General features: G+C 45.8%; 1 protein-coding gene across 1 annotated transcript in view; it reads right to left on the minus strand.

The window, feature by feature from the left end:
• Positions 1-217: 217 nt before the first annotated feature.
• LOC124042223 (paladin-like) overlaps positions 218-27,484 on the minus strand; it is a 57,954-nt gene continuing 30,687 nt past the window's right edge. The window contains exons 2-8 of the mRNA XM_046360642.1: positions 18,321-18,553; positions 17,833-17,935; positions 9,991-10,170; positions 7,460-7,624; positions 3,002-3,162; positions 478-553; positions 218-316 (exon numbers count right to left, since the gene is read on the minus strand). Coding sequence (XP_046216598.1) covers positions 218-316; positions 478-553; positions 3,002-3,162; positions 7,460-7,624; positions 9,991-10,170; positions 17,833-17,935; positions 18,321-18,553 — 1,017 coding nt within the window. The remainder of the gene's footprint in view (positions 317-477; positions 554-3,001; positions 3,163-7,459; positions 7,625-9,990; positions 10,171-17,832; positions 17,936-18,320; positions 18,554-27,484) is intronic.

Below are 27,484 nucleotides of genomic sequence, written 5' to 3' on the forward strand. Positions count from 1 at the left end.
AGTAAGAACCCTCCTCACCCTGACAACACTAAGAACCCTCCTCACCCTGACAACACTAAGAACCCTCCTCACCCTGACAACACTAAGAACCCTCCTCACCCTGACAACACTAAGAACCCTCCTCACCCTGACAACACTAAGAACCCTCCTCACCCTGACAACACTAAGAACCCTCCTCACCCTGACAACACTAAGAACCCTCCTCACCCTGACAACACTAAGAACCCTCCTCACCCTGAGAAGAGTAAGAACCCTCCTCACCCTGAGAAGAGTAAGAACCCTCCTCACCCTGAGAAGAGTAAGAACCCTCCTCACCCTGAGAAGAGTAAGAACCCTCCTCACCCTGAGAAGAGTAAGAACCCTCCTCACCCTGACAACACTAAGAACCCTCCTCTCCCTGACAACACTAAGAACCCTCCTCACCCTGACAACACTAAGAACCCTCCTCACCCTGACAACACTAAGAACCCTCCTCACCCTGAGAACAGTAACAAAGGCATCAAAATCCTCCTCTAGAGGTGCTCCCTCCATCGGTAGTGGCAGCCGGTAGTACCTGAGAGAGAGAGAGAGAGGGAGAGAGAGGGAGAGAGAGAGAGGGAGAGGGAGAGAAACAGAGACACAGAGACAGAGACACAGAGACAGAGAGAGATAGAAAGAAGAGAGAGAGAAAAAGGAGAGAAAGAACAGAGAGAAAGAAAGAACAGAGAAAGAGAGAAAGAATAGAGAGAGAGAAAGAGAGAGTGTTACTGTGTTTTCACAGGAGAAGTCCCATCTATTTTGTTAATATTGCCTTTATTTAGGTCACAACATAGGAAGACAACATTGACCTGGAATGAGACAGACAGTAATAAGAGACAACGGGTTACTAATATAATGGCTGTGTCCCAACTTGCACCCTATTCCCTATGTAGTGCACTACTTTGACCAACGATGGTTGGGAAACCTACGTCTACAACAAAAGAGGCCACCAGGGAGTTCCAGAGTACAGAGATACATCCCCTCCAGGAGGCCTGTTCTGCTCCCTGTCTTTATCACCAGATAACTAGGTCTGTACACACACACACACACACACACACACACACACACACACACACACACACACACACACACACACACACACACACACACACACACACACACACACACACACACACACACACACACACACACACACACACACACACACACACACACACACACACACACGTAAGTTGAAAAGGCACATTCAAACATGTTCTTTGTTGACGTTATATGGGGTCATCCCTCAGATCCAGATGGTTGTGTGGGAAGGAGAGGGGAGATGTAGACATGTCTGGAGAGGACTGGAGATGGCTGTTCATTACATCTCAATACAAGCTTTGGCTCCTCTGATCTGATTACTAACAGGATGCTAAAGGAGGCCTTCCCAAGGGGCACTCTATTCCCCATAGGGCCCTGGACAAAGTAGTGCACTAGATTAATCAAATGGGGTGACATTTCGGACGCATCCGATATCTCTCCTCCCTCGCCTCTCCGGAATGCAGAGAGAGAGGGCAGAGAGAAAGGGCAGAGAGAGAGGGCAGAGAGAGAGGGCAGAGAGAGGGGGAAGAGAGAGAGAGGGCGCAGAGAGAGAGGGCAGAGACAGAGGACAGAGAGAGGGGCAGAGAGAGAGAGAGGGGCAGAGAGAGAGGGGCAGAGAGAGAGAGGGGCAGAGAGAGAGAGGGCGCAGAGAGAGAGAGGGCGCAGAGAGAGAGAGCGCAGAGAGAGAGAGCGCAGAGAGAGAAAGGGCAGAGAGAGAAAGGGCAGAGAGAGAGAGCGCAGAGAGAGAGAGCGCAGAGAGAGAGAGCGCAGAGAGAAAGGGCAGAGAGAGAGAGGGCAGAGAGAGAGGGCAGAGAGAGAGAGGGCAGAGAGAGAGGGCAGAGAGAGAAAGGGCAGAGAGAGAAAGGGCAGAGAGAGAAAGGGCAGAGAGAGAAAGGGCAGAGAGAGAGAGCGCAGAGAGAGAGAGCGCAGAGAGAGAAAGGGCAGAGAGAGAAAGGGCAGAGAGAGAAAGGGCAGAGAGAGAGAGCGCAGAGAGAGAGAGCGCAGAGAGAAAGGGCAGAGAGAGAGGGCAGAGAGAGAGAGGGCAGAGAGAGAGAGGGCAGAGAGAGAGAGGGCAGAGAGTGAGAGGGCAGAGAGAGAGTGGGCAGAGAGAGAGTGAGCTGAGAGAGTGGGCAGAGAGAGAGAGAAGAGAGAGAGGGCAGGCAGAGAGAGGGGGCAGAGAGAGAGAGAGGGCAGAGAGAGAGCAGAGAGAGAGAGGGCAGAGAGTGAGAGGGCAGAGAGAGAGTGGGCAGAGAGAGAGTGAGCTGAGAGAGAGGGCAGAGAGAGAGGGCAGAGAGAGAGAGAAGAGAGAGAGGGCAGGCAGAGAGAGGGGGCAGAGAGAGAGAGGGCAGAGAGAGAGCAGAGAGAGAGAGGGCAGAGAGTTAGGGCAGAGAGAGAGGGCAGAGAGAGCTGAGAGAGAGGGCAGAGAGAGAGAGCAGAGAGAGAGGGCAGAGAGAGAGGGCAGAGAGAGAGGGCAGAGAGAGAGAGAGGGCAGAGAGAGAGAACAGAGAGAGAGAGAGGGCAGAGAGAGGGCAGAGAGAGAGGGCAGAGAGAGAGAGAAGAGAGAGGGCAGGCAGAGAGAGGGGGCAGAGAGAGGGGGCAGAGAGGGCAGAGAGAGAGCAGAGAGAGCAGAGAGAGAGCAGAGAGAGCAGAGAGAGAGGGCAGAGAGAGCAGAGAGAGAGGGCAGAGAGAGAGCAGAGAGAGCAGAGAGAGAGGGCAGAGAGAGAGCAGAGAGAGAGGGCAGAGAGAGAGCAGAGAGAGAGGGCAGAGAGAGAGGGCAGAGAGAGAGGGCAGAGAGAGAGGGCAGAGAGAGAGCAGAGAGCGAGCAGAGAGAGTGGGCAGACAGCATGTTGCATTGTGTCAATAAGAAAAAATATAAAATAAACTAATCACACATTAAAATATTCAATAAAGAAGGAGTGAAAAAGAGGAAGTGACAATGAACCTGTAGAGAGGCATGGTGAACAGAGGTCTCCTGTAGACCTCCTCTGTGACCTGGATGTCCTCCTCACAGGTGATGGTCCTCCTCTGAGGCTCGCCCTTGAAGTGCTCGATGTCGTTATACACGTAGAACACGTTATCGTTCAACTTGGCAAAGTCGTGGAGCTAGAGAGAAACCAGAGAGCATCAGAGTGGAGCTAGAGAAACCAGAGAGCATCAGAGTGGAGCTAGAGAAACCAGAGAACATCAGAGTGGAGCTAGAGAAACCAGAGAGCATCAGAGTGGAGCTAGAGAAACCAGAGAGCATCATTTACATTACATCTAAGTCATTTAGCAGACGCTCTTATCCAGAGCGACTTACAAATTGGTGCATTCACCTTATGACATCCAGTGGAACAGTCACTTTACAATAGTGCATCTAAATCTTAAAGGGGGGGTGAGGGGGATTACTTATCCTATCCTAGGTATTCCTTAAAGAGGTGGGGTTTCAGGTGTCTCCGGAAGGTGACAGGCATCAGAGTGGAGCTAGAGAAACCAGAGAGCATCAGAGTGGAGCTAGAGAAACCAGAGAGCATCAGATTGGAGCTAGAGAAACCAGAGAGCATCAGATTGGAGCTAGAGAGAAACCAGAGAGCATCAGAGTGGAGCTAGAGAAACCAGAGAGCATCAGAGTGGAGCTAGAGAGAAACCAGAGAGCATCAGAGTGGAGCTAGAGAGAAACCAGAGAGCATCAGAGTGGAGCTAGAGAGAAACCAGAGAGCATCAGAGTGGAGCTAGAGAAACCAGAGAGCATCAGAGTGGAGCTAGAGAGAAACCAGAGAGCATCAGAGTTGAGCTAGAGAAACCAGAGAGCATCAGAGTGGAGCTAGAGAGAAACCAGAGAGCATCAGAGTGGAGCTAGAGAAACCAGAGAGCATCAGAGTGGAGCTAGAGAGAAACCAGAGAGCATCAGAGTGGAGCTAGAGAGAAACCAGAGAGCATCAGAGTGGAGCTAGAGAAACCAGAGAGCATCAGAGTGGAGCTAGAGAGAAACCAGAGAGCATCAGAGTGGAGCTAGAGAGAAACCAGAGAGCATCAGAGTGGAGCTAGAGAAACCAGAGAGCATCAGAGTGGAGCTAGAGAAACCAGAGAGCATCAGAGTGGAGCTAGAGAAACCAGAGAGCATCAGAGTGGAGCTAGAGAAACCAGAGAGCATCAGAGTGGAGCTAGAGAAACCAGAGAGCATCAGAGTGGAGCTAGAGAAACCAGAGAGCATCAGAGTGGAGCTAGAGAAACCAGAGAGCATCAGAGTGGAGCTAGAGAAACCAGAGAGCATCAGAGTGGAGCTAGAGAAACCAGAGAGCATCAGAGTGGAGCTAGAGAAACCAGAGAGCATCAGAGTCTTCTTTTTTTTAATAAAAAAAAACTTTTTTTTTTACTAGGCAAGTCAGTTAAGAACAAATTCTTATTTTCAATGACGACCTAGGAACAGTGGGTTAACTGCCTGTTCAGGGGCAGAACGACAGATTTGTACCTTGTCAGCTCGGGGATTTGAACTTGCAACCTTTCGGTTACTAGTCCAACACTCTAACCACTAGGCTACCCCCAAACTGACGTTCGTAAACACTGCAGACGATTTTACCTGCTCTGTTTGTTCATTGTAATGATTTTTCTTTCTTTAACTAATATCATTTTGATCCAATATATCTACTTGTCTTAAGTATCAGACCTGCAGAAATGATGGTATCTCGATGTGCTAGCTAGTCAGCTGACAGTTTGCATTTAAAAGATGCATTCTTGAGACAGCTTGTCGTTTCACCACCCAAAGCGTAAGAGAACTGCACTGCTGAGATGGCAGAGGTCTGCCTTGTAATGAGGATGACTAGTAGTCTGGACTGATGTGTGGGGAGCTTTCAGCACCCGATTCTGCAGCAGAGGAAACATCACCCAGGTGGGTGTTACACGGGGCTGCTGGAGGAGTCCTTCTGTGGCTACAGAGAACAACGTCTGAGGACACATCTACCACCACAACCATTCCCAACCCTATCCCTACCAACCCTATCCCTACCAACCCTGTCCCTACCAACCCTGTCCCTACCAACCCTATCCCTACCAACCCTGTCCCTACCAACCCTGTCCCTACCAACCCTGTGTCATGACGTTGGCCTGGGGGTAGGTTTATGACAGTCAGAAATACCTCTTCCCCCCTTTTTCCTCTCTCTCTACCCTACTGATGTTACATTTGCAAACCCCTTGGTTAAAATAGAGATTCTGGGAACATCAGAAGGTGGGGGGAAATAAACTATATTCTGGTAATCCGACCAATTGAACATATGCGGTGGTACTTAATGAATATGATGTCAGTTCAGTTGTCATCTGAGACATTCTCATCAATGATAAGATGTCATAAACTCTACAGTGGAAAGTCTACACATCAGAGTTATCGGATTCACATGGAATTGTTGTTCAATTTAAATGTTTGAATATGGAATTATTCGTGAGGGGATGAAATGTGATTTTAGCTTCTAAAATGTGAGAATTGGGTTTTCATAAGGTTAGGGCTCTGCTCAAATCAGTGTCCCGCCCCTGTGAAGAGTCATGGGTTAGAAAACTTTTCAGACACACCCTTCTCGCTCCACTATATAAAGCCTTGACGACAATATACAGTGGAGCAAAAAAAGTGTTTAGTCAGCCACCAACTGTGCAAGTTCTCCCTCTTAAAAAGATAGAGATGAGAGAGGCCTGTAATTTTCATCAAAGGTACACTTCAACCATGACAGACAAAATTAGAAAAAAAATCCAGAAAATCCCACTGTTCTTAGACCAGTTAACCCACCGTTCCTAGACCAGTTAACCCACCGTTCCTAGACCAGTTAACCCACCGTTCCTAGACCAGTTAACCCCACTGTTCCTAGGCAGTCATTGAAAATAAGAATGTGTTCTTAACTGACTTGCCTAGTTAAATAAAAGGTATAAAAATAATAATAATAAAATACATTTTTTTTAAATCGGTGCCCAAAAATACCGATTTCCGATTGTTATGAAAACTTCAAATCGGCCCTAATTATTCAGGCTATTCCGATTAATCGGTCGACCTCTATTTTGTAGTGTAGACAAGCTGTCTACTGCTGGATCAAGAGGGAGATTGGGTTTATTAGTAGGAGGAAGCCAGTATATTGATAGATAAAGAGGAGGTTTCTAGGTTTATTAGTAGGAGGAGACCAGTATATTGACAGATAAAGAGGAGGTTTATGGGTTTATTCGTAGGAGGAGGCCAGTATATTGACAGATAAAGAGGAGGTTTATGGGTTTATTAGTAGGAGGAGGCCAGTATATTGACAGATAAAGAGGTTTATGGGTTTATTCGTAGGAGGAGGCCAGTATATTGACAGATAAAGAGGAGGTTTATGGGTTTATTAGTAGGAGGAGGCCAGTATATTGATAGATAAAGAGGAGTTGTATGGGTTTATTAGTAGGAGGAGGCCAGTATATTGACAGATAAAGAGGAGGTTTATGGGTTTATTCGTAGGAGGAGGCCAGTATATTGACAGATAAAGAGGAGGTTTATGGGTTTATTAGTAGGAGGAGGCCAGTATATTGATAGATAAAGAGGTTTATGGGTTTATTAGTAGGAGGAGGCCAGTATATTGATAGATAAAGAGGAGGTTTCTAGGTTTATTAGTAGGAGGCCAGTATATTGATAAAGAGGAGGTTTATGGGTTTATTAGTAGGAGGCCAGTATATTGATAGATAAAGAGGTTTATGGGTTTATTAGCAGGAGGAGGCCAGTATATTGATAGATAAAGAGGTTTATGGGTTTATTAGCAGGAGGAGGCCAGTATATTGATAGATAAAGAGGAGGTTTCTAGGTTTATTAGTAGGAGGAGGCCAGTATAAGTATATTGACAGATAAAGAGGAGGTTTCTAGGTTTATTAGTAGGAGGAGGCCAGTATATTGATAGATAAAGAGGAGGTTTATGGGTTTATTCGTAGGAGGAGGCCAGTATATTGATAGATAAAGAGGAGGTTTCTAGGTTTATTCGTAGGAGGAGGCCAGTAATATTGATAGATAAAGAGGAGGTTTATGGGTTTATTAGTAGGAGGAGGCCAGTATATTGACAGATAAAGAGGAGGTTTCTAGGTTTATTCGTAGGAGGAGGCCAGTAATATTGATAGATAAAGAGGAGGTTTATGGGTTTATTAGTAGGAGGAGGCCAGTATATTGATAGATAAAGAGGAGGTTTATGGGTTTATTAGCAGGAGGAGGCCAGTATATTGATAGATAAAGAGGAGGTTTCTAGGTTTATTAGTACGAGGAGGCCAGTATATTGATAGATAAAGAGGAGGTTTCTAGGTTTATTAGTAGGAGGAGGCCAGTATATTGATAGAAAGAGGTTTATGGGTTTATTAGTACGAGGAGGCCAGTATATTGATAGATAAAGAGGAGGTTTCTAGGTTTATTAGTAGGAGGAGGCCAGGTCACCTCCTTCCTGATGGTGAGCTCCAGGGTCTCCACCGTCCCCTCCTTGTCCAGGCCATGGAGATTCTCATGGAGGTTCTCCTTCCTCCGCGGAGTGTATGGAACAAAGTTCTCCTCCAGGTGCAGGAACACCACCGGTTCCTCACGCACACAGAAGAACATCACCTCCTGGGAAGAGAGGAGAGAAATCATATGTCCTACATTCAAAAAGAGGCAGTAATTAATAAGATGATTTAGACAGGGGAAACCTGATCCTAGATCAGCCCTCTAAAACCCAGATACTTTTTGAAAACGGGCCCAGGAATAATAACTAGTCAACAGGCCAGTTATTTGGTTGTAGAATCTGTAAAGTTTTGTTCCAAACCCAATTGGAAACATTCCGTTGTCATTTGACGTGTACCACATGAGTCCGGAGTTGATCATGAACTCGCTGCTATATAATTACGTTAATTTCATTGGGATTACAGCGAGTTTTCCATACTGGACTCACGACCCTGAGAGATATTCTTTATTTTCCTTCATTCCACATGGCGATACCTTCCAAATGGTACCCTATTCCCTATACAGAGCCTTATGAGCCCTGGTCAAATGGTACCCTATTCCCTATACAGAGCCCTATGGGGCCCTGGTCAAATGGTACCCTATTCCCTATACAGAGCCTTATGAGCCCTGGTCAAATGGTACCCTATTCCCTATACAGAGCCTTATGAGCCCTGGTCAAATGGTACCCTATTCCCTATACAGAGCCTTATGAGCCCTGGTCAAATGGTACCCTATTCCCTATACAGAGCCCTATGAGCCCTGGTCAAATGGTACCCTATTCCCTATACAGAGCCTTATGAGCCCTGGTCAAATGGTACCCTATTCCCTATACAGAGCCCTATGGGGCCCTGGTCAACTGGTACCCTATTCCCTATACAGAGCCCTATGGGGCCCTGGTCAAATGTAGTGCACTATATAGGGAATGGGGTGCCATTTGCCACACAGCCAGGGTTTGTGTTTGTGGCACAGTGCATCTGTTTGTCCCAAAGCACGGACAGAGTACCTGACCCCTCAAAATATTTATCCACGACAAAGACAACAGGCGGAATAGAAGATAGCGTGCGAGACTCACAGACACACAGACACACAGACACACAGACTCACAGACTCACAGACACACAGACACACAGACACACAGACACACAGACACACAGACACAGACACACAGACACACAGACACACAGACACACAGACACACAGACACACAGACACACAGACAGAGAGAGAAAGAGAGAAGACTCAGTGAGCATAGTCTTGCTATTGAGAAAGGCCGCCGTAGACAGACCTGGCTCTCAAGAGAAGACACGCTATGTGCTCACTGCCCACAAAATGAGGTGGTAACGGAGCTGCACTTCCTAACCTCCTGCCAAATGTATGACCATAGAGAAACATATCTCCCTCAGATTTCACAGATCCACAAAGGAAAAAATCTCATTTTGATGAACTCCCATGGGTTAAATACCACAGTGTGCCATCACAGCAGCATGATGTGTGACCTGTTGCCACAAGAAAAGGCCAAACAGTGAAAAACCATTGTAAATACAACCCATATTTATGTTTATTTTCCCTTTTGTACTTTAACTATTTGCACATTGTTACAACACTGAACACATGACATTTGTAATGTCTTTATTCTTTTGGAACTTCTGTGAGTGTAATGTTTACTGTTCATTTGTATTGTTTATTTCACTTCTGTTAATTATCTACTTCACTTGCCTTGGCAATGTTAACATGTGTTTCCCATAGCAATACAGCCCCTTGAATTGAATAGAGAGACAGACAGAGATACAGAGACACAGAGACACAGAGAGCCAGAGAGAGAGAGAGAGATAGACAGAGAGAGAGACACAGAGACAGAGACACAGAGACAGAGATAGGGAGAGAGAGAGAGAGACACAGAGAGAGACAGAGAGTGAGAGACACAGATACAGAGACAGAGAGAGAGACAGACACAGAGAGAGACACAGAGAGACAGAGAGAGAGAGAGAGAGAGAGAGAGAGAGAGAGAGAGAGAGAGACAGAGAAACACAGATCCACAAAGAATTTGAAAACAAATCCAATTTTGATAAACTCCCATATCTACTGGGTGAAATTCCACAGTGTGCCATCATCACAGCAGCAAGATTTGTGACCTGTTGCCACGAGAATAGGGCAACCAGTGAAGAACAAACACCATTGTAAATACAACCCATATTTACGCTTATTTATTTTATCTTGTGTCCTTTAAGCATTTGTACATTGTTTAAACACTGTATATCTATAATATGACATTTGTAATGTCTTTATTGTTTTGAAACTTCTCTATGTGTAATGTTTACTGTTAATTTTTATTGTTTATTTCACTTTATATATTATCTACCTCACTTGCTTTGGCAATGTTAACACATGTTTCCCATGCCAATAAAGCCCTTGAATTGAAACACAGACCTAAGGGTCAACAGTAGTGTACTATGAAGAAAATAGAGTCCACCCCCCGAGGGCAGTGCACTAACCTCATGCCCTTGACTCTGTAGTCTTTGGAGGACCTGTTTGAAGCCATTCAGGCTGGGCTGGCCCATGCCGTACAGCGGGTAGCTTCCTTTCACCTGGCGGTAGTTTGGCGCTCCGTAGCTGCCTGTAGTGTTGAGGACGTCAGCCTTGCTGTACACGTCCTGGACCATGAAGAACTCACCCTACAGACACACAGTCACTCAAACAATCAAATACATGCATTTAGAAACACCCTTTTTCCATCGACAGCTGCTGTTGGGGGCACAGTAGAGTCAGTACGGGCCCTGGGGTACAGTAGAGTCAGTACGGGCCCTGGGGGCACAGTACGGGCCCTGGGGTCAGTACGGGCCCTGGGGTACAGTAGAGTCAGTATGGGCCCTGGGGGTACAGTAGAGTCAGTACGGGCCCTGCCCTGGGGCACAGTAGAGTCAGTACGGGCCCTGGCCCTGGGGTACAGTAGAGTCAGTACGGGCCCTGGGGGTACAGTAGAGTCAGTACGGGCCCTGGCCCTGGGGGTACAGTAGAGTCAGTACGGGCCCTGGGGGTACAGTAGAGTCAGTACGGGCCCTGGGGGTACAGTAGAGTCAGTACGGGCCCTGGGGGTACAGTAGAGTCAGTACGGGCCCTGGGGGTACAGTAGAGTCAGTACGGGCCCTGGGGGCACAGTAGAGTCAGTACGGGCTCTGGGGGTACAGGAGTCAGTACGGGCCCTGGCCCTGGGGGTACAGTAGAGTCAGTACGGGCCCTGGCCCTGGGGGTACAGTAGAGTCAGTACGGGCTCTGGCCCTGGGGGTACAGTAGAGTCAGTACGGGCCCTGGCCCTGGGGGTACAGTAGAGTCAGTACCGGCTCTGGGGGTACAGTAGAGTCAGTACGGGCCCTGGCCCTGGGGGTACAGTAGAGTCAGTACGGGCCCTGGCCCTGGGGGTACAGTAGAGTCAGTACTGGCCCGGGCTCTGGCCCTGGGGGTACAGTCAGAGTGGCCCAGTACAGGGGCCCTGGGGTACAGTAGAGTCAGTACAGGCCCTGGGGGCCCGGGCCCTGGCCCTGGGGGGGGCACAGTAGAGTCAGTACGGGCCCTGGCCCTGGGGGTACAGTAGAGTCAGTACGGGCCCTGGGGTACAGTAGAGTCAGTACGGGCCCTGGCCCTGGGGGTACAGTAGAGTCAGTACGGGCCCTGGGGGTACAGTAGAGTCAGTACGGGCCCTGGGGGTACAGTAGAGTCAGTACGGGCCCTGGGGGTACAGTAGAGTCAGTACGGGCCCTGGGGCACAGTAGAGTCAGTACGGGCTCTGGGGGTACAGTAGAGTCAGTACGGGCCCTGGCCCTGGGGGTACAGTAGAGTCAGTACGGGCCCTGGCCCTGGGGGTACAGTAGAGTCAGTACGGACTCTGGCCCTGGGGGTACAGTAGAGTCAGTACGGGCCCTGGCCCTGGGGGTACAGTAGAGTCAGTACCGGCTCTGGGGGTACAGTAGAGTCAGTACGGGCCCTGGCCCTGGGGGTACAGTAGAGTCGGGCCCTGGGGTACAGGGCCCTGGCCCTGGGGGTACAGTAGAGTCATGGGCCCTGGGGTACGGGCTCTGGCCCTGGGGGTACAGTAGAGTCAGACCGGCTCTGGCCCTGGGGGTACAGTAGAGTCAGACCGGCTCTGGCCCTGGGGGTACAGTAGAGTCAGTACAGGCCCTGGCCCTGGGGATACAGTAGAGTCAGTACGGGCTCAGGCCCCGGGGGTACAGTAGAGTCAGTACGGGCCCTGGCCCTGGGGGTACAGGAGTCAGTACGGGCTCTGGCCCTGGGGGTACAGGAGTCAGTACGGGCCCTGGCCCTGGGGGTACAGTAGAGTCAGTACGGGCCCTGGGGGTACAGTAGAGTCAGTACGGGCCCTGGCCCTGGGGGTACAGTAGAGTCAGTACGGGCCCTGGCCCTGGGGGTACAGTGGAGTCAGTACGGGCCCTGGCCCTGGGGGTACAGTAGAGTCAGTACGGGCCCTGGGGGTACAGTAGAGTCAGTACAGGCCCTGGGTGTACAGTAGAGTCAGTACGGGCCCTGGGGTACAGTAGAGTCAGTACGGGCTCTGGCCCTGGCCCTGGGGTACAGTAGAGTCAGTACGGGCCCTGGCCCTGGGGGTACAGTAGAGTCAGTACGGGCCCTGACCCTGGGGGTACAGTAGAGTCAGTACGGGCCCTGGTTAAATGGCACCCTATTCCCTATACAGAGCCCTATGGGCCCTGGCCCTGGGGGCACAGTAGAGTCAGTACGGGGAACACTTCAAGGGAACCTACATACCTGCCCAGGGACTACATACCTGCCCAGGGACTACGGCTGCAAATTATCTTTTGACTAACCCCATTTACATGGATGTTGCATTATTGTAATATAGATGTTGACTAATGTGCATTGTCCCCTATAAATAAATAAATAAATAAATAAATACCTACCAGGACTTCATAACACATTTATTCAAGGTGGTCTTTATAGCATCAGTGTGAAATGAGCAACATTAGCGATTAGCAACAACAGTATGTTGAAGGGTGCCTCCGATTACACTGTTGTGGATAACCGTTAATGTTGCTCGTTTCACACTGATCTCTGTAGTCATTCATTATCAGATGTCCATCCTTGTTTAAAGCGGTCAGATGAAACCGACCAATGGCCACGCAAGATGATAACAACATCATCAATGTGAAGTAACAACAACAACATCAATGTGAAGTAACAAGGGGTAACAACAACATCAATGTGAAGTAACAAGGGGTAACAACAACATCAATGTGAAGTAACAAGGGGTAACAACAACATCAATGTGAAGTAACAACAACAACATCAATGTGAAGTAACAACAACAATGTGAAGTAATAACAACAACATCAATGTGAAGTAACAAGGGGTAACAACATCAATGTGAAGTAACAACAACATCATCAATGTGAAGTAACAACAACATCATCAATATGAAGTAACAACAACAACATCAATGTGAAGTAACAAGGGGTAACAACAACATCAATGTGAAGTAACATCAATATGAAGTAACAACAACAACATCAATGTGAAGTAACAAGGGGTAACAACAACATCAATGTGAAGTAACAACAACAACATCAATGTGAAGTAACAACAACATCATCAATATGAAGTAACAACAACAACATCAATGTGAAGTAACAAGGGGTAACAACAACATCAATGTGAAGTAACAAGGGGTAACAACAACATCAATGTGAAGTAACAACAACAACATCAATGTGAAGTAACAACAACAACATCAATGTGAAGTAACAACAACATCAATGTGAAGTAACAACAACAACATCAATGTGAAGTAACAAGGGGTAACAACATCAATGTGAAGTAACAAGGGGTAACAACAACATCAATGTGAAGTAACAACAACATCATCAATGTGAAGTAACAACAACAACATCAATGTGAAGTAACAGGGGTAACAACAACATCAATGTGAAGTAACAACAACAAGGGGTAACAACAACAACATCAATGTGAAGTAACAACAACAACATCAATGTGAAGTAACAACAACAACATCAATGTGAAGTAATCAAGTGGTAACAACAACATCAATGTGAAGTAACAACAACATCAATGTGAAGTAACAACAACATCAATGTGAAGTAACAAGGGGTAACAACATCAATGTGAAGTAACAAGGGGTAACAACATCAATGTGAAGTAACAACAACATCAATGTGAAGTAACAAGGGGTAACAACATCAATGTGAAGTAACAACAACATCAATGTGAAGTAACAACAACAACATCAATGTGAAGTAACAAGGGAAGTAACAACATCAATGTGAAGTAACAAGTAACAACAACAACATCAATGTGAAGTAACAACAACAACATCAATGTGAAGTAACAAGGGGTAACAACATCAATGTGATGTAACAACAACATCAATGTGAAGTAACAACAACATCAATGTGAAGTAACAAGGGGTAACAACATCAATGTGAAGTAACAAGGGGTAACAACATCAATGTGAAGTAACAAGGGGTAACAACATCAATGTGAAGTAACAACAACATCAATGTGAAGTAACAACAACAACATCAATGTGAAGTAACAACAACAACATCAATGTGAAGTAACAAGGGGTAACAACATCAATGTGAAGTAACAAGGGGTAACAACATCAATGTGAAGTAACAACAACATCAATGTGAAGTAACAACAACATCAATGTGAAGTAACAACAACAACATCAATGTGAAGTAACAACAACAACATCAATGTGAAGTAACAAGGGGTAACAACATCAATGTGAAGTAACAAGGGGTAACAACATCAATGTGAAGTAACAAGGGGTAACAACATCAATGTGAAGTAACAACAACAATATGAAGTAACAACATCAATGTGAAGTAACAACAACAACATCAATGTGAAGTAACAAGGGGTAACAACATCAATGTGAAGTAACAAGGGGTAACAACATCAATGTGAAGTAACAAGGGGTAACAACATCAATGTGAAGTAACAACAACATCAATGTGAAGTAACAACAACAACATCAATGTGAAGTAACAACAACAACATCAATATGAAGTAACAAGGGGTAACAACATCAATGTGAAGTAACAAGGGGTAACAACATCAATGTGAAGTAACAAGGGGTAACAACAACATCAATGTGAAGTAACAACAACAACATCAATGTGAAGTAACAACAACATCAATGTGAAGTAACAAGGGGTAACAACAACATCAATGTGAAGTAACAACAACAACATCAATGTGAAGTAACAACAACAACATCAATGTGAAGTAACAACAACAACATCAATGTGAAGTAACAACAACAACATCAATGTGAAGTAACAACAACAACATCAATGTGAAGTAACAACAACAACATCAATGTGAAGTAACAAGGGGTAACAACATCAATGTGAAGTAACAAGGGGTAACAACATCAATGTGAAGTAACAAGGGGTAACAACATCAATGTGAAGTAACAACAACAACATCAATGTGAAGTAACAAGGGGTAACAACATCAATGTGAAGTAACAACAACATCAATGTGAAGTAACAAGGGGTAACAACATCAATGTGAAGTAACAACAACATCAATGTGAAGTAACAACAACAACATCAATATGAAGTAACAACAACAACATCAATGTGAAGTAACAAGGGGTAACAACATCAATGTGAAGTAACAAGGGGTAACAACAACATCAATGTGAAGTAACAACAACAACATCAATGTGAAGTAACAACAACATCAATGTGAAGTAACAAGGGGTAACAACAACATCAATGTGAAGTAACAACAACAACATCAATGTGAAGTAACAACAACAACATCAATGTGAAGTAACAAGGGGTAACAACATCAATGTGAAGTAACAAGGGGTAACAACATCAATGTGAAGTAACAAGGGGTAACAACATCAATGTGAAGTAACAACAACAACATCAATGTGAAGTAACAAGGGGTAACAACATCAATATGAAGTAACAAGGGGTAACAACATCAATGTGAAGTAACAAGGGGTAACAACATCAATGTGAAGTAACAACAACATCAATGTGAAGTAACAACAACAACATCAATGTGAAGTAACAACAACAACATCAATATGAAGTAACAACAACAACATCAATGTGAAGTAACAAGGGGTAACAACATCAATGTGAAGTAACAACAACAACATCAATGTGAAGTAACAACAACAACATCAATGTGAAGTAACAACAACATCAATGTGAAGTAACAAGGGGTAACAACAACATCAATGTGAAGTAACAACAACAACATCAATGTGAAGTAACAACAACAACATCAATGTGAAGTAACAACAACATCAATGTGAAGTAACAACAACAACATCAATGTGAAGTAACAACAACAACATCAATATGAAGTAACAACAACAACATCAATGTGAAGTAACAAGGGGTAACAACATCAATGTGAAGTAACAAGGGGTAACAACATCAATGTGAAGTAACAAGGGGTAACAACATCAATGTGAAGTAACAAGGGGTAACAACATCAATGTGAAGTAACAACAACATCAATGTGAAGTAACAAGGGGTAACAACATCAATGTGAAGTAACAAGGGGTAACAACATCAATGTGAAGTAACAAGGGGTAACAACATCAATGTGAAGTAACAACATCAATGTGAAGTAACAAGGGGTAACAACATCAATGTGAAGTAACAATAACAAACATCAATGTGAAGTAACAAGGGGTAACAACATCAATGTGAAGTAACAAGGGGTAACAACATCAATGTGAAGTAACAACAACAACATCAATGTGAAGTAACAACAACAACATCAATGTGAAGTAACAACAACAACATCAATGTGAAGTAACAACAACATCAATGTGAAGTAACAAGGGGTAACAACATCAATGTGAAGTAACAACAACAACATCAATGTGAAGTAACAAGGGGTAACAACATCAATGTGAAGTAACAAGGGGTAACAACAACATCAATTTGAAGTAACAACAACAACATCAATGTGATGTAACAACAACATCAATGTGAAGTAACAAGGGGTAACAACAACAACATCAATGTGAAGTAACAACAACATCAATGTGATGTAACAAGGGGTAACAACAACATCAATGTGAAGTAACAAGGGGTAACAACAACATCAATTTGAAATAACAAGGGGTAACAACATCAATGTGAAGTAACAAGGGGTAACAACAACATCAATGTGAAGTAACAACAACATCAATGTGAAGTAACAAGGGGTAACAACATCAATATGAAGTAACAACAACATCAATGTGAAGTAACAAGGGGTAACAACAACATCAATGTGAAGTAACAAGGGGTAACAACATCATCAATGTGAAGTAACAAGGAGTAACAACAACAATGTGAAGTAACAAGGGGTAACAACATCAATGTGAAGTAACAAGGGGTAACAACAACAACATCAATGTGAAGTAACAACAACATCAATGTGAAGTAACAACAACATCAATGTGAAGTAACAACAACAACATCAATGTGAAGTAACAAGGGGTAACAACATCAATATGAAATAACAAGGGGTAACAACAACATCAATGTGAAGTAACAAGGGGTAACAACATCAATATGAAGTAACAACAACAACATCAATGTGAAGTAACAACAACATCAATGTGAAGTAACAAGGGGTAACAACAACATCAATGTGAAGTAACAAGGGGTAACAACAACATCAATGTGAAGTAACAAGGGGCAACAACATCAATATGAAATAACAAGGGGTAACAACAACATCAATGTGAAGTAACAAGGGGTAACAACATCAATGTGAAGTAACAACAACAACATCAATGTGAAGTAACAAGGGGTAACAACATCAATATGAAGTAACAACAACATCAATGTGAAGTACATTTACATTTACATTTAAATCATTTAACAACATCATCTTATCCAGAGTAACGACTTACAGTAACAAGGGGTAACAACAACATCAATATGAAGTAACAAGGGGCAACAACAAGTAGTGTTCAGGCATTGAGTCTGGGGGAGGGGGGTTCTTCCTACCTGTACCAAGTTGTGTTCAGGCATTGAGTCTGGGGGGGGGTTCTTCCTACCTGTACCAAGTAGTGTTCAGGCATTGAGTCTGGGGAGGGGGGTTCTTCCTACCTGTACCAAGTAGTGTTCAGGCATTGAGTCTGGGGGGGTTCTTCCTACCTGTACCAAGTAGTGTTCAGGCATTGAGTCTGGGGGGGGGTTCTTCCTACCTGTACCAAGTAGTATTCAGGCATTGAGTCTGGGGGGGGGTTCTTCTTACCTGTACCAAGTAGTGTTCAGGCATTGAGTCTGGGGAGGGGGGGTTCTTCTTACCTGTACCAAGTAGTGTTCAGGCATTGAGTCTGATATCCGGCCCACTTTGTAGTTTGTTCTGAAGAGGTCATCGTGGATCTGAAATTCCTGTCTGCAATTATATCTGGAATACAGAAGATAACGTAGCCGTCATCTGCAACATGGTGAAACAAAGCATTCAATCCCTCTTAGTGGTACTGTGGTTTCCATTGGAGACCGACCCAACATTTCACTAGTCAGATAAGATAAATTACCTTATCTTCTGAACCCAAGACAAGACAAATTAGATAACAGCACACACACACACACAACTCAACTACCCCCGTCCCGTCCCCCGTCCCCACACTTCACCATTCACCCCCATCCCCCCCGTCCCCACACACTTCAAGCCCCCCACCCCTCCCCATCCATTCACACCTTAGTGATCAAAGCCTCAGGGATTCTCATGGTAAACATCCCTTGGATGGTGGTTACGTGACTTGAATGATTGGAGGCGTGATGAGACTTACGTGATGACGACAGGCGCCACCTTGTTAGTGATGATAGACTTGGCCTTGCCGCTGTGGATCTTCACCGTCTGGGAAGAGCTCATGCTGAGAGAGTGTCTGCTGTTCACCGCCCCGTTGCCATGGAGACTCTCAAGCGGAGGAGGATGCTGGGAGCTGCTACAGAGGATATGGAGCCTGAGACAGAGACGGGTTGTGGCGCTGCGCTGGCAGTTGTACCCATACTCCACAAGCAGCTGGGGACGACAAGAGGAGAGTGGACTCAGACACAGGAAGTCAAACAGAGGAACAGAGGAGAGGACTTTGACTCAGACACAGGAAGTCAAACAGAGGAACAGAGGAGAGGACTTTGACTCAGACACAGGAAGTGAAACAGAGGAACAGAGGAGAGGACTGACTCAGACACAGGAAGTCAAACAGAGGAACAGAGGAGAGGACTTTGACTCAGACACAGGAAGTGAAACAGAGGAACAGAGGAGAGGACTTTAACTCAGACACAGGAAGTCAAACAGAGGAACAGAGGAGAGGACTTTAACTCAGACACAGGAAGTCAAACAGAGGAACAGAAGAGAGGACTTTAACTCAGACACAGGAAGTCAAACAGAGGAACAGAAGAGAGGACTTTGACTCAGACACAGGAAGTCAAACAGAGGAACAGAAGAGAGGACTTTGACTCAGACACAGGAAGTCAAACAGAGGAACAGAAGAGAGGACTTTGACTCAGACACAGGAAGTCAAACAGAGGAACAGACTTTGACTCAGGAGTCAAACACACTTTGACTGAGGCCACACTGAAGCACACTTGCATGCACACTATAGAGGTTTCACAAATCTGTGTTGATTCCAACACCACCACGTTCAAATTGTAGCCTGCTGATTGAAAGAGGAAACGTATGAATAGTGAAATATAACAATGAGACAATTTCTCTCATTGCTTTTCTTGATGATGTTTCTACAGTACTTCCAGCTGCTTTCTCAGAACATACCAAGCAGTAAACCCTGATTCTAGATCTGTACCGCTCAACAGTTCAACAGGCTTACATCAATCCTGAGGTTGGGTGTGTTTCAATGTTAATTATAGCCTCATCTGATGCTGAGCCCTCTGCTACAGCCTTCAACAACAATCTGAGCAGGCATCCATCTGCAGCACCTCTCTGAATAAACCCAGGGCATCTCAATCTTTTCCCTAGTGCACTACTGTTGACCAGAGCACAATGGGCCCTGGTCAACAGTAGTGCACTATATAGGGAATAGGGTGGTATTTGGTACACAGACACAGGGCTTTGCAGTGAAGCAGATTAAACAAAAGATGAGCCTCCCTGCCGCTCTGCTCCACTCAGACCAGCAAGCAGGGGCCGACCCCGACCCGCCACAGCTGGCCTGAGACCAACAGCAGACACTCCATCCCCCTAAACACACACACACACACACAAAGACAGACAAGGACACACACACACACAAAGACAGACCAGGACACACACACACACAAAGACAGACCAGGACACACACACACACAATCCGAGGGGCGGCAGGTAGCCTAGTAGTTAGAGCGTTGGTTAACCCAGTAACCGAAAGATTACTGGATCGAGTTAACCCCGAGCTGACAATGTAAAAAGTGATCGTTCTGCCCCTGAACAAGGCAGTTAACCCACTGTACCCCTACCCCTGAACAAGGCAGTTAACCCACTGTTCCCCTAGTTAACCCACTGTTCCCCTGAACAAGGCAGTTAACCCACTGTTCCCTGAGCAAGGCAGTTAACCCACTGTTCCCTGAGCAAGGCAGTTAACCCACTGTTCCCTGAGCAAGACAGTTAACCCACTGTTCCCCTGAGCAAGGCAGTTAACCCACTGTTCCCCTGAGCAAGGCAGTTAACCCACTGTTCCCCTGAGCAAGGCAGTTAACCCACTGTTCCCCTGAGCAAGACAGTTAACCCACTGTTCCCTGAGCAAGACAGTTAACCCACTGTTCCCCTGAGCAAGACAGTTAACCCACTGTTCCCCTGAGCAAGGCAGTTAACCCACTGTTCCCCTGAACAAGGCAGTTAACCCACTGTTCCCCTGAGCAAGGCAGTTAACCCACTGTTCCCTGAGCAAGGCAGTTAACCCACTGTTCCCCTGAGCAAGACAGTTAACCCACTGTTCCCCTGAGCAAGACAGTTAACCCACTGTTCCCCTGAGCAAGGCAGTTAACCCACTGTTCCCCTGAGCAAGACAGTTAACCCACTGTTCCCCTGAGCAAGACAGTTAACCCACTGTTCCCTGAGCAAGGCAGTTAACCCACTGTTCCCCTGAGCAAGGCAGTTAACCCACTGTTCCCTGAGCAAGGCAGTTAACCCACTGTTCCCCTGAGCAAGGCAGTTAGCCCACTGTTCCCCTGAGCAAGGCAGTTAGCCCACTGTTCCCCTGAGCAAGGCTGAGCAGGCAGTTAGCCCACTGTTCCCCTGAGCAAGGCAGTTAACCCACTGTTCCCCTGAGCAAGGCAGTTAACCCACTGTTCCCCTGAACAAGGCAGTTAACCCACTGTTCCCGGGAGTCGAAGACGTGGATGTGGATTAAGGCAGACCGCCACACCTCTCTGATTCAGAGGGTTAAATGCAGAAGACACATTTCAGTTGAAGGGCATTCATTTGTACAACTGACTAGGATTCCCACTTTCCCCATTCCACTTCCACCCTGGAGCATCCAGAGAGACTTCAGAAATATATGTCCTTTTCACATCAAACTTGCTAGAAAAACAGACAATGTCGCAGGTGGCTTATTAATGACCAAAGTCTCGTGTTTCCGTGTGTTTATTATATTATAATTAAGTCTATGATTCGATAGAGCAGTCTGAGTGGTGGTAGGCAGCAGCAGGCTCTGAAGCATTCATTCAAACAGCACTTTCCTGGGTCTGCCAGCAGCACTTCACAATGCTTGCACCAGCAGCGCTGTTTATGACTTCAAGCCTATCAACTCCCGAGATCAGGCTGGCAATACTAAAGTGCCTATAAGAACATCCAATAGTCAAAGGTTTATAAAATACAAATGGTAAAGAGAGAAATAGTCCTATAATTCCTATAATATTACAACCTAAGACTTCTTAACTGGGAATATTGAAGACTCATGTTATATATTATATTAAGTTAAAATAAAGTGAGCAAGTTAATTCAGTATTGTTGTATTGTCATTCAAATAAATAGCCCATGTGAGCAAAATTAATTTAAAAAAATTATATTTTATTTATTTTTTGTTAGTAATTAAATAAACAAATAAAATCGTCCGATTAATCGGTATCAGTGCGCGCTAAATAGCGTTTCAATCGGGGACGTCACTTGCTCTGAGACCTTGAAGTAGTAGTTCCCCTTGCTCTGCAAGGGCCGCGGCTTTTGTGGGTGTCAGTGGAAACGATGCTTCGCGGGTGTCAGTTGTTGATGTGTGCAGAGAATCCCTGGTTCGCGCCCGGGTATGGGCGAGGGGACGGTCTAAAGTTATACTGTTACACATTGACCATGCAGACTGAACGCAAAGTGTCTCGTGGTCAAGCAACAACAAATGCGCTCCTTGAGTGACAGGGGCGGGGCTTAGTCTGTGTTGAAAGGGGCGTGGAGAGAGAGGTGAGGGATGACTCAAGTAGCGGAGTAAACTATAAAATGGACGTTACACAACGGCGTATCACATTTGACAAACCAAACATTCAAATACCGTTATATAAGCTAGAGTAAAACCCAAACCAGTCCGTCCGTTCATAAATACCAGTATATAGTAAAATACGATTATTACCACCCAGCCCTACACCACAGTAGCCTTAGGTACAGTCAAATCAAAGGTTTCAGGTAGACATGATCTGAAATGGAACCAAACTCCCTTCATAGTGACTCATCTTGACCAGAGCCCTTTCATCTAAAGGGAAGGCTGCCATTGGAACCAAACTCCCTTCATAGTGACTCATCTTGACCAGAGCCCTTTCATATAAAGGGACTAGGCTGCCATTAGACACCAAACTCCCTTCATAGTGACTAATCTTGACCAGAGCCCTTTCATCTAAAGGGACTAGGCTGCCATTCGAGACACCAAACTCCCTTCATAGTGACTAATCTTGACCAGAGCCCTTTCATCTAAAGGGACTAGGCTGCCATTCGAGACACCAAACTCCCTTCATAGTGACTAATCTTGACCAGAGCCCTTTCATCTAAAGGGACTAGGCTGCCATTCGAGACACCAAACTCCCTTCATAGTGACTAATCTTGACCAGAGCCCTTTCATCTAAAGGGACTAGGCTGCCATTAGACACCAAACTCCCTTCATAGTGACTCATCTTGACCAGAGTCCTTTCATCTAAAGGGACTAGGCTGCCATTAGACACCAAACTCCCTTCATAGTGACTAATCTTGACCAGAGTCCTTTCATCTAAAAGGACTAGGCTGCCATTAGACACCAAACTCCCTTCATAGTGACTCATCTTAATCATCTAAAGGGACTAGGCTGCCATTAGACACCAAACTCCCTTCATAGTGACTCATCTTGACCAGAGTCCATTCATCTAAAGGGACTAGGCTGCCATTAGACACCAAACTCCCTTCATAGTGACTAATCTTGACCAGAGTCCATTCATCTAAAGGGACTAGGCTGCCATTAGACACTAAACTCCCTTCATAGTGACTAATCTTGACCAGAGTCCATTCATCGAAAGGGACGAGGCTGCCATTCGAGACACCAAACTCCCTTCATAGTGACTAATCTTGACCAGAGCCCTTTCATCTAAAGGGACTAGGCTGCCTAGACACCAAACTCCCTTCATAGTGACTCATCTTCAGAGTCCTTTCATCTAAAGGGACTAGGCTGCCATTCGAGACACCAAACTCCCTTCATAGTGACTAATCTTGACCAGAGCCCTTTCATCTAAAGCTGCCATTAGACACCAAACTCCCTTCATAGTGACTCATCTTGACCAGAGCCCTTTCATTAGGCTGCCATTAGACACCAAACTCCCTTCATAGTGACTAATCTTGACCAGAGCCCTTTCATCTAAAGGGACTAGGCTGCCATTAGACACCAAACTCCCTTCATAGTGACTCATCTTGACCAGAGCCCTTTCTAAAGACACCAAACTCCCTTCATAGTGGACCAGAGTCCTTTCTAGGCTGCCATTCGAGACACACGCGGAATGTTCCAAACAGTTGCCTTGGTTACAACATGACTAAATAGCAGTGGCGTGCCGTGGGCCTGGGGCCTGGGCCTTCAGTGAGGTCCTACACAGTCCCACCCGAATTAATCCACCTCTTATTACCATCATTATGATGCCACGGCTCTGGACACTATACATTTAGACAGAAACGCAGTATATAACCAGGCGTTGTGTCGCACCCAAAGCAGTTTCACCGTGATGATAAAGACACATAACTATTCACTGAAAATAAAAGAGAGAAAACAAATCATTTGTTATAATTTATTATTTTGTTAATATATAGGCTATTTAATATTAATGAAATAAAATGCGAAACATACATACACATTTTAATAAAAATAAAATGCATTGTATGCCTATTGATTACTTGAACACAAAATCCATCCTCCTTTCTTTCCTCAAGAAGACTTCAATGACTCTGTTGTACAGTCTATCTGTGCGTTTTAGTTCCACCAATAAGTCCTTTTCTATCGACATGGAGGCTAATGCTGAAAGCCGGGTCTGTCCAGTAGCATTTCTGGAATACGTTTTGATTCTCTTCAAGGCCGAGAATGAGCGCTCGACAGAAGCCGTGGACACAGGGATGGTCACTGTCACACATGCCAATGTGTAAAGTTGCCCCATGTCCTCATTCACATTTTCCTGCTTAAGGAAATCAAGGAGATCAGAGGGACTTTTCCCTTCAAAATCAGTCATAGTGTACATTACAGTCAGTTCTGTTTTTAGCTTGGATAGGTCGAACAGTGTTCCGTGACTCTCTGTTAAGCTGGAGAAGGTAGGTCTGAAAGTGCTGGGGGTCCAGGAGGGAGAGTCACACCCTGGCCTTAGTATTTTGTGTTTTCTTTATTATTTTGGTCAGGCCAGGGTGTGACATGGGTATTTATGTGGTGTGTTTTGTATAGATTTATTTTTGTAGGTTATGGGATTGTGGTTTAGTGAAGTAGTCTAGGTAAGTCTATGGTTGTCTGGAGTGGTTCTCAATCAGAGTCAGATGTTTATCGTTGTCTCTGATTGGGAACCATATTTAGGCAGCCATATTCATTGAGTGTTTCGTGGGTGATTGTTCCTGTCTCTGTGTTTGTTGCACCAGATAGGGCTGTTTCGATTTTTGGTTTGTATATTGTTTTGTATTTTTCGTCTTTATTTAAGATGTTTACAAATAACCACGCTGCGTTTTGGTCCGCCTCTCTTTCGACAGAAGAAAAACGTAACAGAGAGAAACATACATTTTTCGTGGTCTTGAAACCTGTTTCGTATCTGGCAAAGAATGTTGTCCAGAATATTGCTGTGGAGATGTTGGTAGTATGTGCGAGGGTCTCCTTGTGCTGGGTCTCCTTGTGCTGGGTCTCCTTGTGCTGGGTCTCCTTGTGCTGGGCCTCCTTGTGCTGGGTCTCCTTGTGCTGGGTCTCCTTGTGCTGGGTCTCCTTGTGCTGGGTCTCCTTGTGCTGGGTCTCCTTGTGCTGGGTCTCCTTGTGCTGGGCCTCCTTGTGCTGGGCCTCCTTGTGCTGGGCCTCCTTGTGCTGGGCCTCCTTGTGCTGGGCCTCCTTGTGCTGGGCCTCCTTGTGCTGGGTCTCCTTGTGCTGGGTCTCCTTGTGCTGGGTCTCCTTGTGCTGGGTCTCCTTGTGCTGGGCCTCCTTGTGCTGGGCCTCCTTGTGCTGGGTCTCCTTGTGCTGGGCCTCTGGGTGAACTTGAGATGCGTTGTGTCATCGTAGATTTGACTGAACCTGCGCCTCTCTCACTCAAATTGTAATAACAGGCATTCCCTTCCATTGATAGCGCTCGTAGTTGGAACTTTGAAAGTGGCGAACGAACCCCTTTCCCGCCTGTGACAGGCTTTGTAGCGTCGGCCGACCTCTCCTTATACTGTCTTGAGAATGGCGTTATAATTATATCCTCGACCAAATCGATATCTTCTCCTCCTTCCGCCATTATGGGTTGAAAAAACAGCTTAGTAGTACGCAAATTAATTTGTTTATCAAATTCAGTTTCCTAGTTCTGAGGTTCTGCATAGACCTGCCCATATAGGACCTGCCTCTCGATATTGGTAATCCAATCAAAAGACGAGCACGCACTACTCCTGTGTAACACTGGAGCCAGCCAGCAGGCGTACAATAGCCAACTCTAAAGCTGATTGGTTTACACTAAATTTTAATTACCATTCACTTTAAGCTACAAGCTCCCGCACTGTTGATTCTGAAGGTCTGAGGGCAGATTTTAGACCCCTGGCAACACATGATGCCTGAATATGATTGGATAAAAGATCTAACATAAAGACTAGCCCTCCAAATCTCAACCTGGGGCTGGAAGCAGTGCAACCAAGAGGAAAGCTATGAAATGAAGAGTGTAACTCTTACTCTGGGGAATAATTTAATACATATTTGTGGGAAAATATATTTTTAAAAATATATATATATTCTGATGATGTTTAGGCCAGCAGGGAAGGCCTTGCTGGCCCTGACGGCCCACCACTGCTAAATTGGTCCTTGACTCATGTTGACTGTCCCAACAACACCACTAGTCTCCTAATCACCACTGTCTGACTGTCCCAACAACACTCCACTAGTCTCCTAATCACCACTGTCTGACTGTCCCAACAACACTCCACTAGTCTCCTAATCCAACCTGTCTGACTGTCCCAACACGCTGGTCAAAGACTCCACGCTGGTCAGAGACTCCACGCTGGTCAAAGACTCCACACTGGTCAGAGACTCCACACCAGGGTACAGCCCAGGGTGTAGGAACAGGGTACAGGGTATAGACCAGGGTCTAGGGTATAGACCAGGGTATAGACCAGGGTATAGGCCATGGTATAGGGTATAGACCAGGGTATAGGCCATGGTATAGGCTAAAGACAAGGGTATAGGCCAAGGTATAGACTATAGATCAGGGTATAGACCAGGGTATAGGCCATAGACCAGGGTATAGACCAGGGTATAGGGTAGAGACCAGGGTATAGGCCAGGGTCTATGGTATAGACCAGGGCATTGACCAGGGTATAGGCCAGGGTATAGGCCAGGTTCTAGGGTATAGATCAGGGTACAGGCCAAGGTCTAGGGTATAGATCAGGGTATAGACCAGGGTATAGGCCAGGGTAAAGGGTATAGACCAGGGTATAGGCCAGGGTATAGACCAGGGTATAGGCCAGGTTCTAGGGTATAGATCAGGGTACAGGCCAAGGTCTAGGGTATAGATCAGGGTATAGACCAGGGTATAGGCCAGGGTAAAGGGTATAGACCAGGGTATAGGCCAGGGTATAGACCAGGGTCAGGGGTATAGGCCAGGGTATATACCAGGGTATAGACCAGGGTATAGGCCAGGGTCTAGGGTATAGATCAGGGTATAGGCCAGGGTCTAGGGTATAGACCAGGGTATTGACCAGGGTATAGGCCATGGTCTACGGTATAGACCAGGGTATAGGCCAGGGTATATGGTATAGACCAGGGTATAGGCCAGGGTCTAAGCTATATATCAGGGTATAGGCCACAGTCTAGGGTATAGATCAGGGTATTGACCAGGGTCTAGGGTATAGATCAGGGTACAGGCCAGCGTATAGGGTATAGGCCAGGGTCTAGGATATAGGGTATAGGCCAGGGTAAAGGGTATAGATCAGGGTATAGACCGGGATACAGGCCAGGGTCTAGGGTATATATCAGGGTATAGACCAGGGTATAGACCAGGGTATAGGGTATAGACCAGGGTATAGACCAGGGTATAGGGTATAGGACAGGGTAATAGACCAGGGGCCAGGGTATAGACCAAGGTACAGGCCAGAGTGTAGGCCAGGGTATAGGCCAGGGTATAGGGTATAGGCCAGGGTATAGGCCAGGGTATAGATCAGGGTATAGACCAGGGTACAGGGTATAGACCAGGGTATAGGGTATAGACCAGGGTATAGACCAGGGTACAGGGTATAGACCAGGGTATAGGGTATAGACCAGGGTATAGGGTATAGACCAGGGTATAGGGTATAGACCAGGGTACAGGGTATAGACCAGGGTATAGG

This window comes from Oncorhynchus gorbuscha, linkage group LG08 (genome assembly GCF_021184085.1).
Source record: "Oncorhynchus gorbuscha isolate QuinsamMale2020 ecotype Even-year linkage group LG08, OgorEven_v1.0, whole genome shotgun sequence".
NCBI classification, from domain to species: Eukaryota; Metazoa; Chordata; class Actinopteri; order Salmoniformes; family Salmonidae; genus Oncorhynchus; species Oncorhynchus gorbuscha.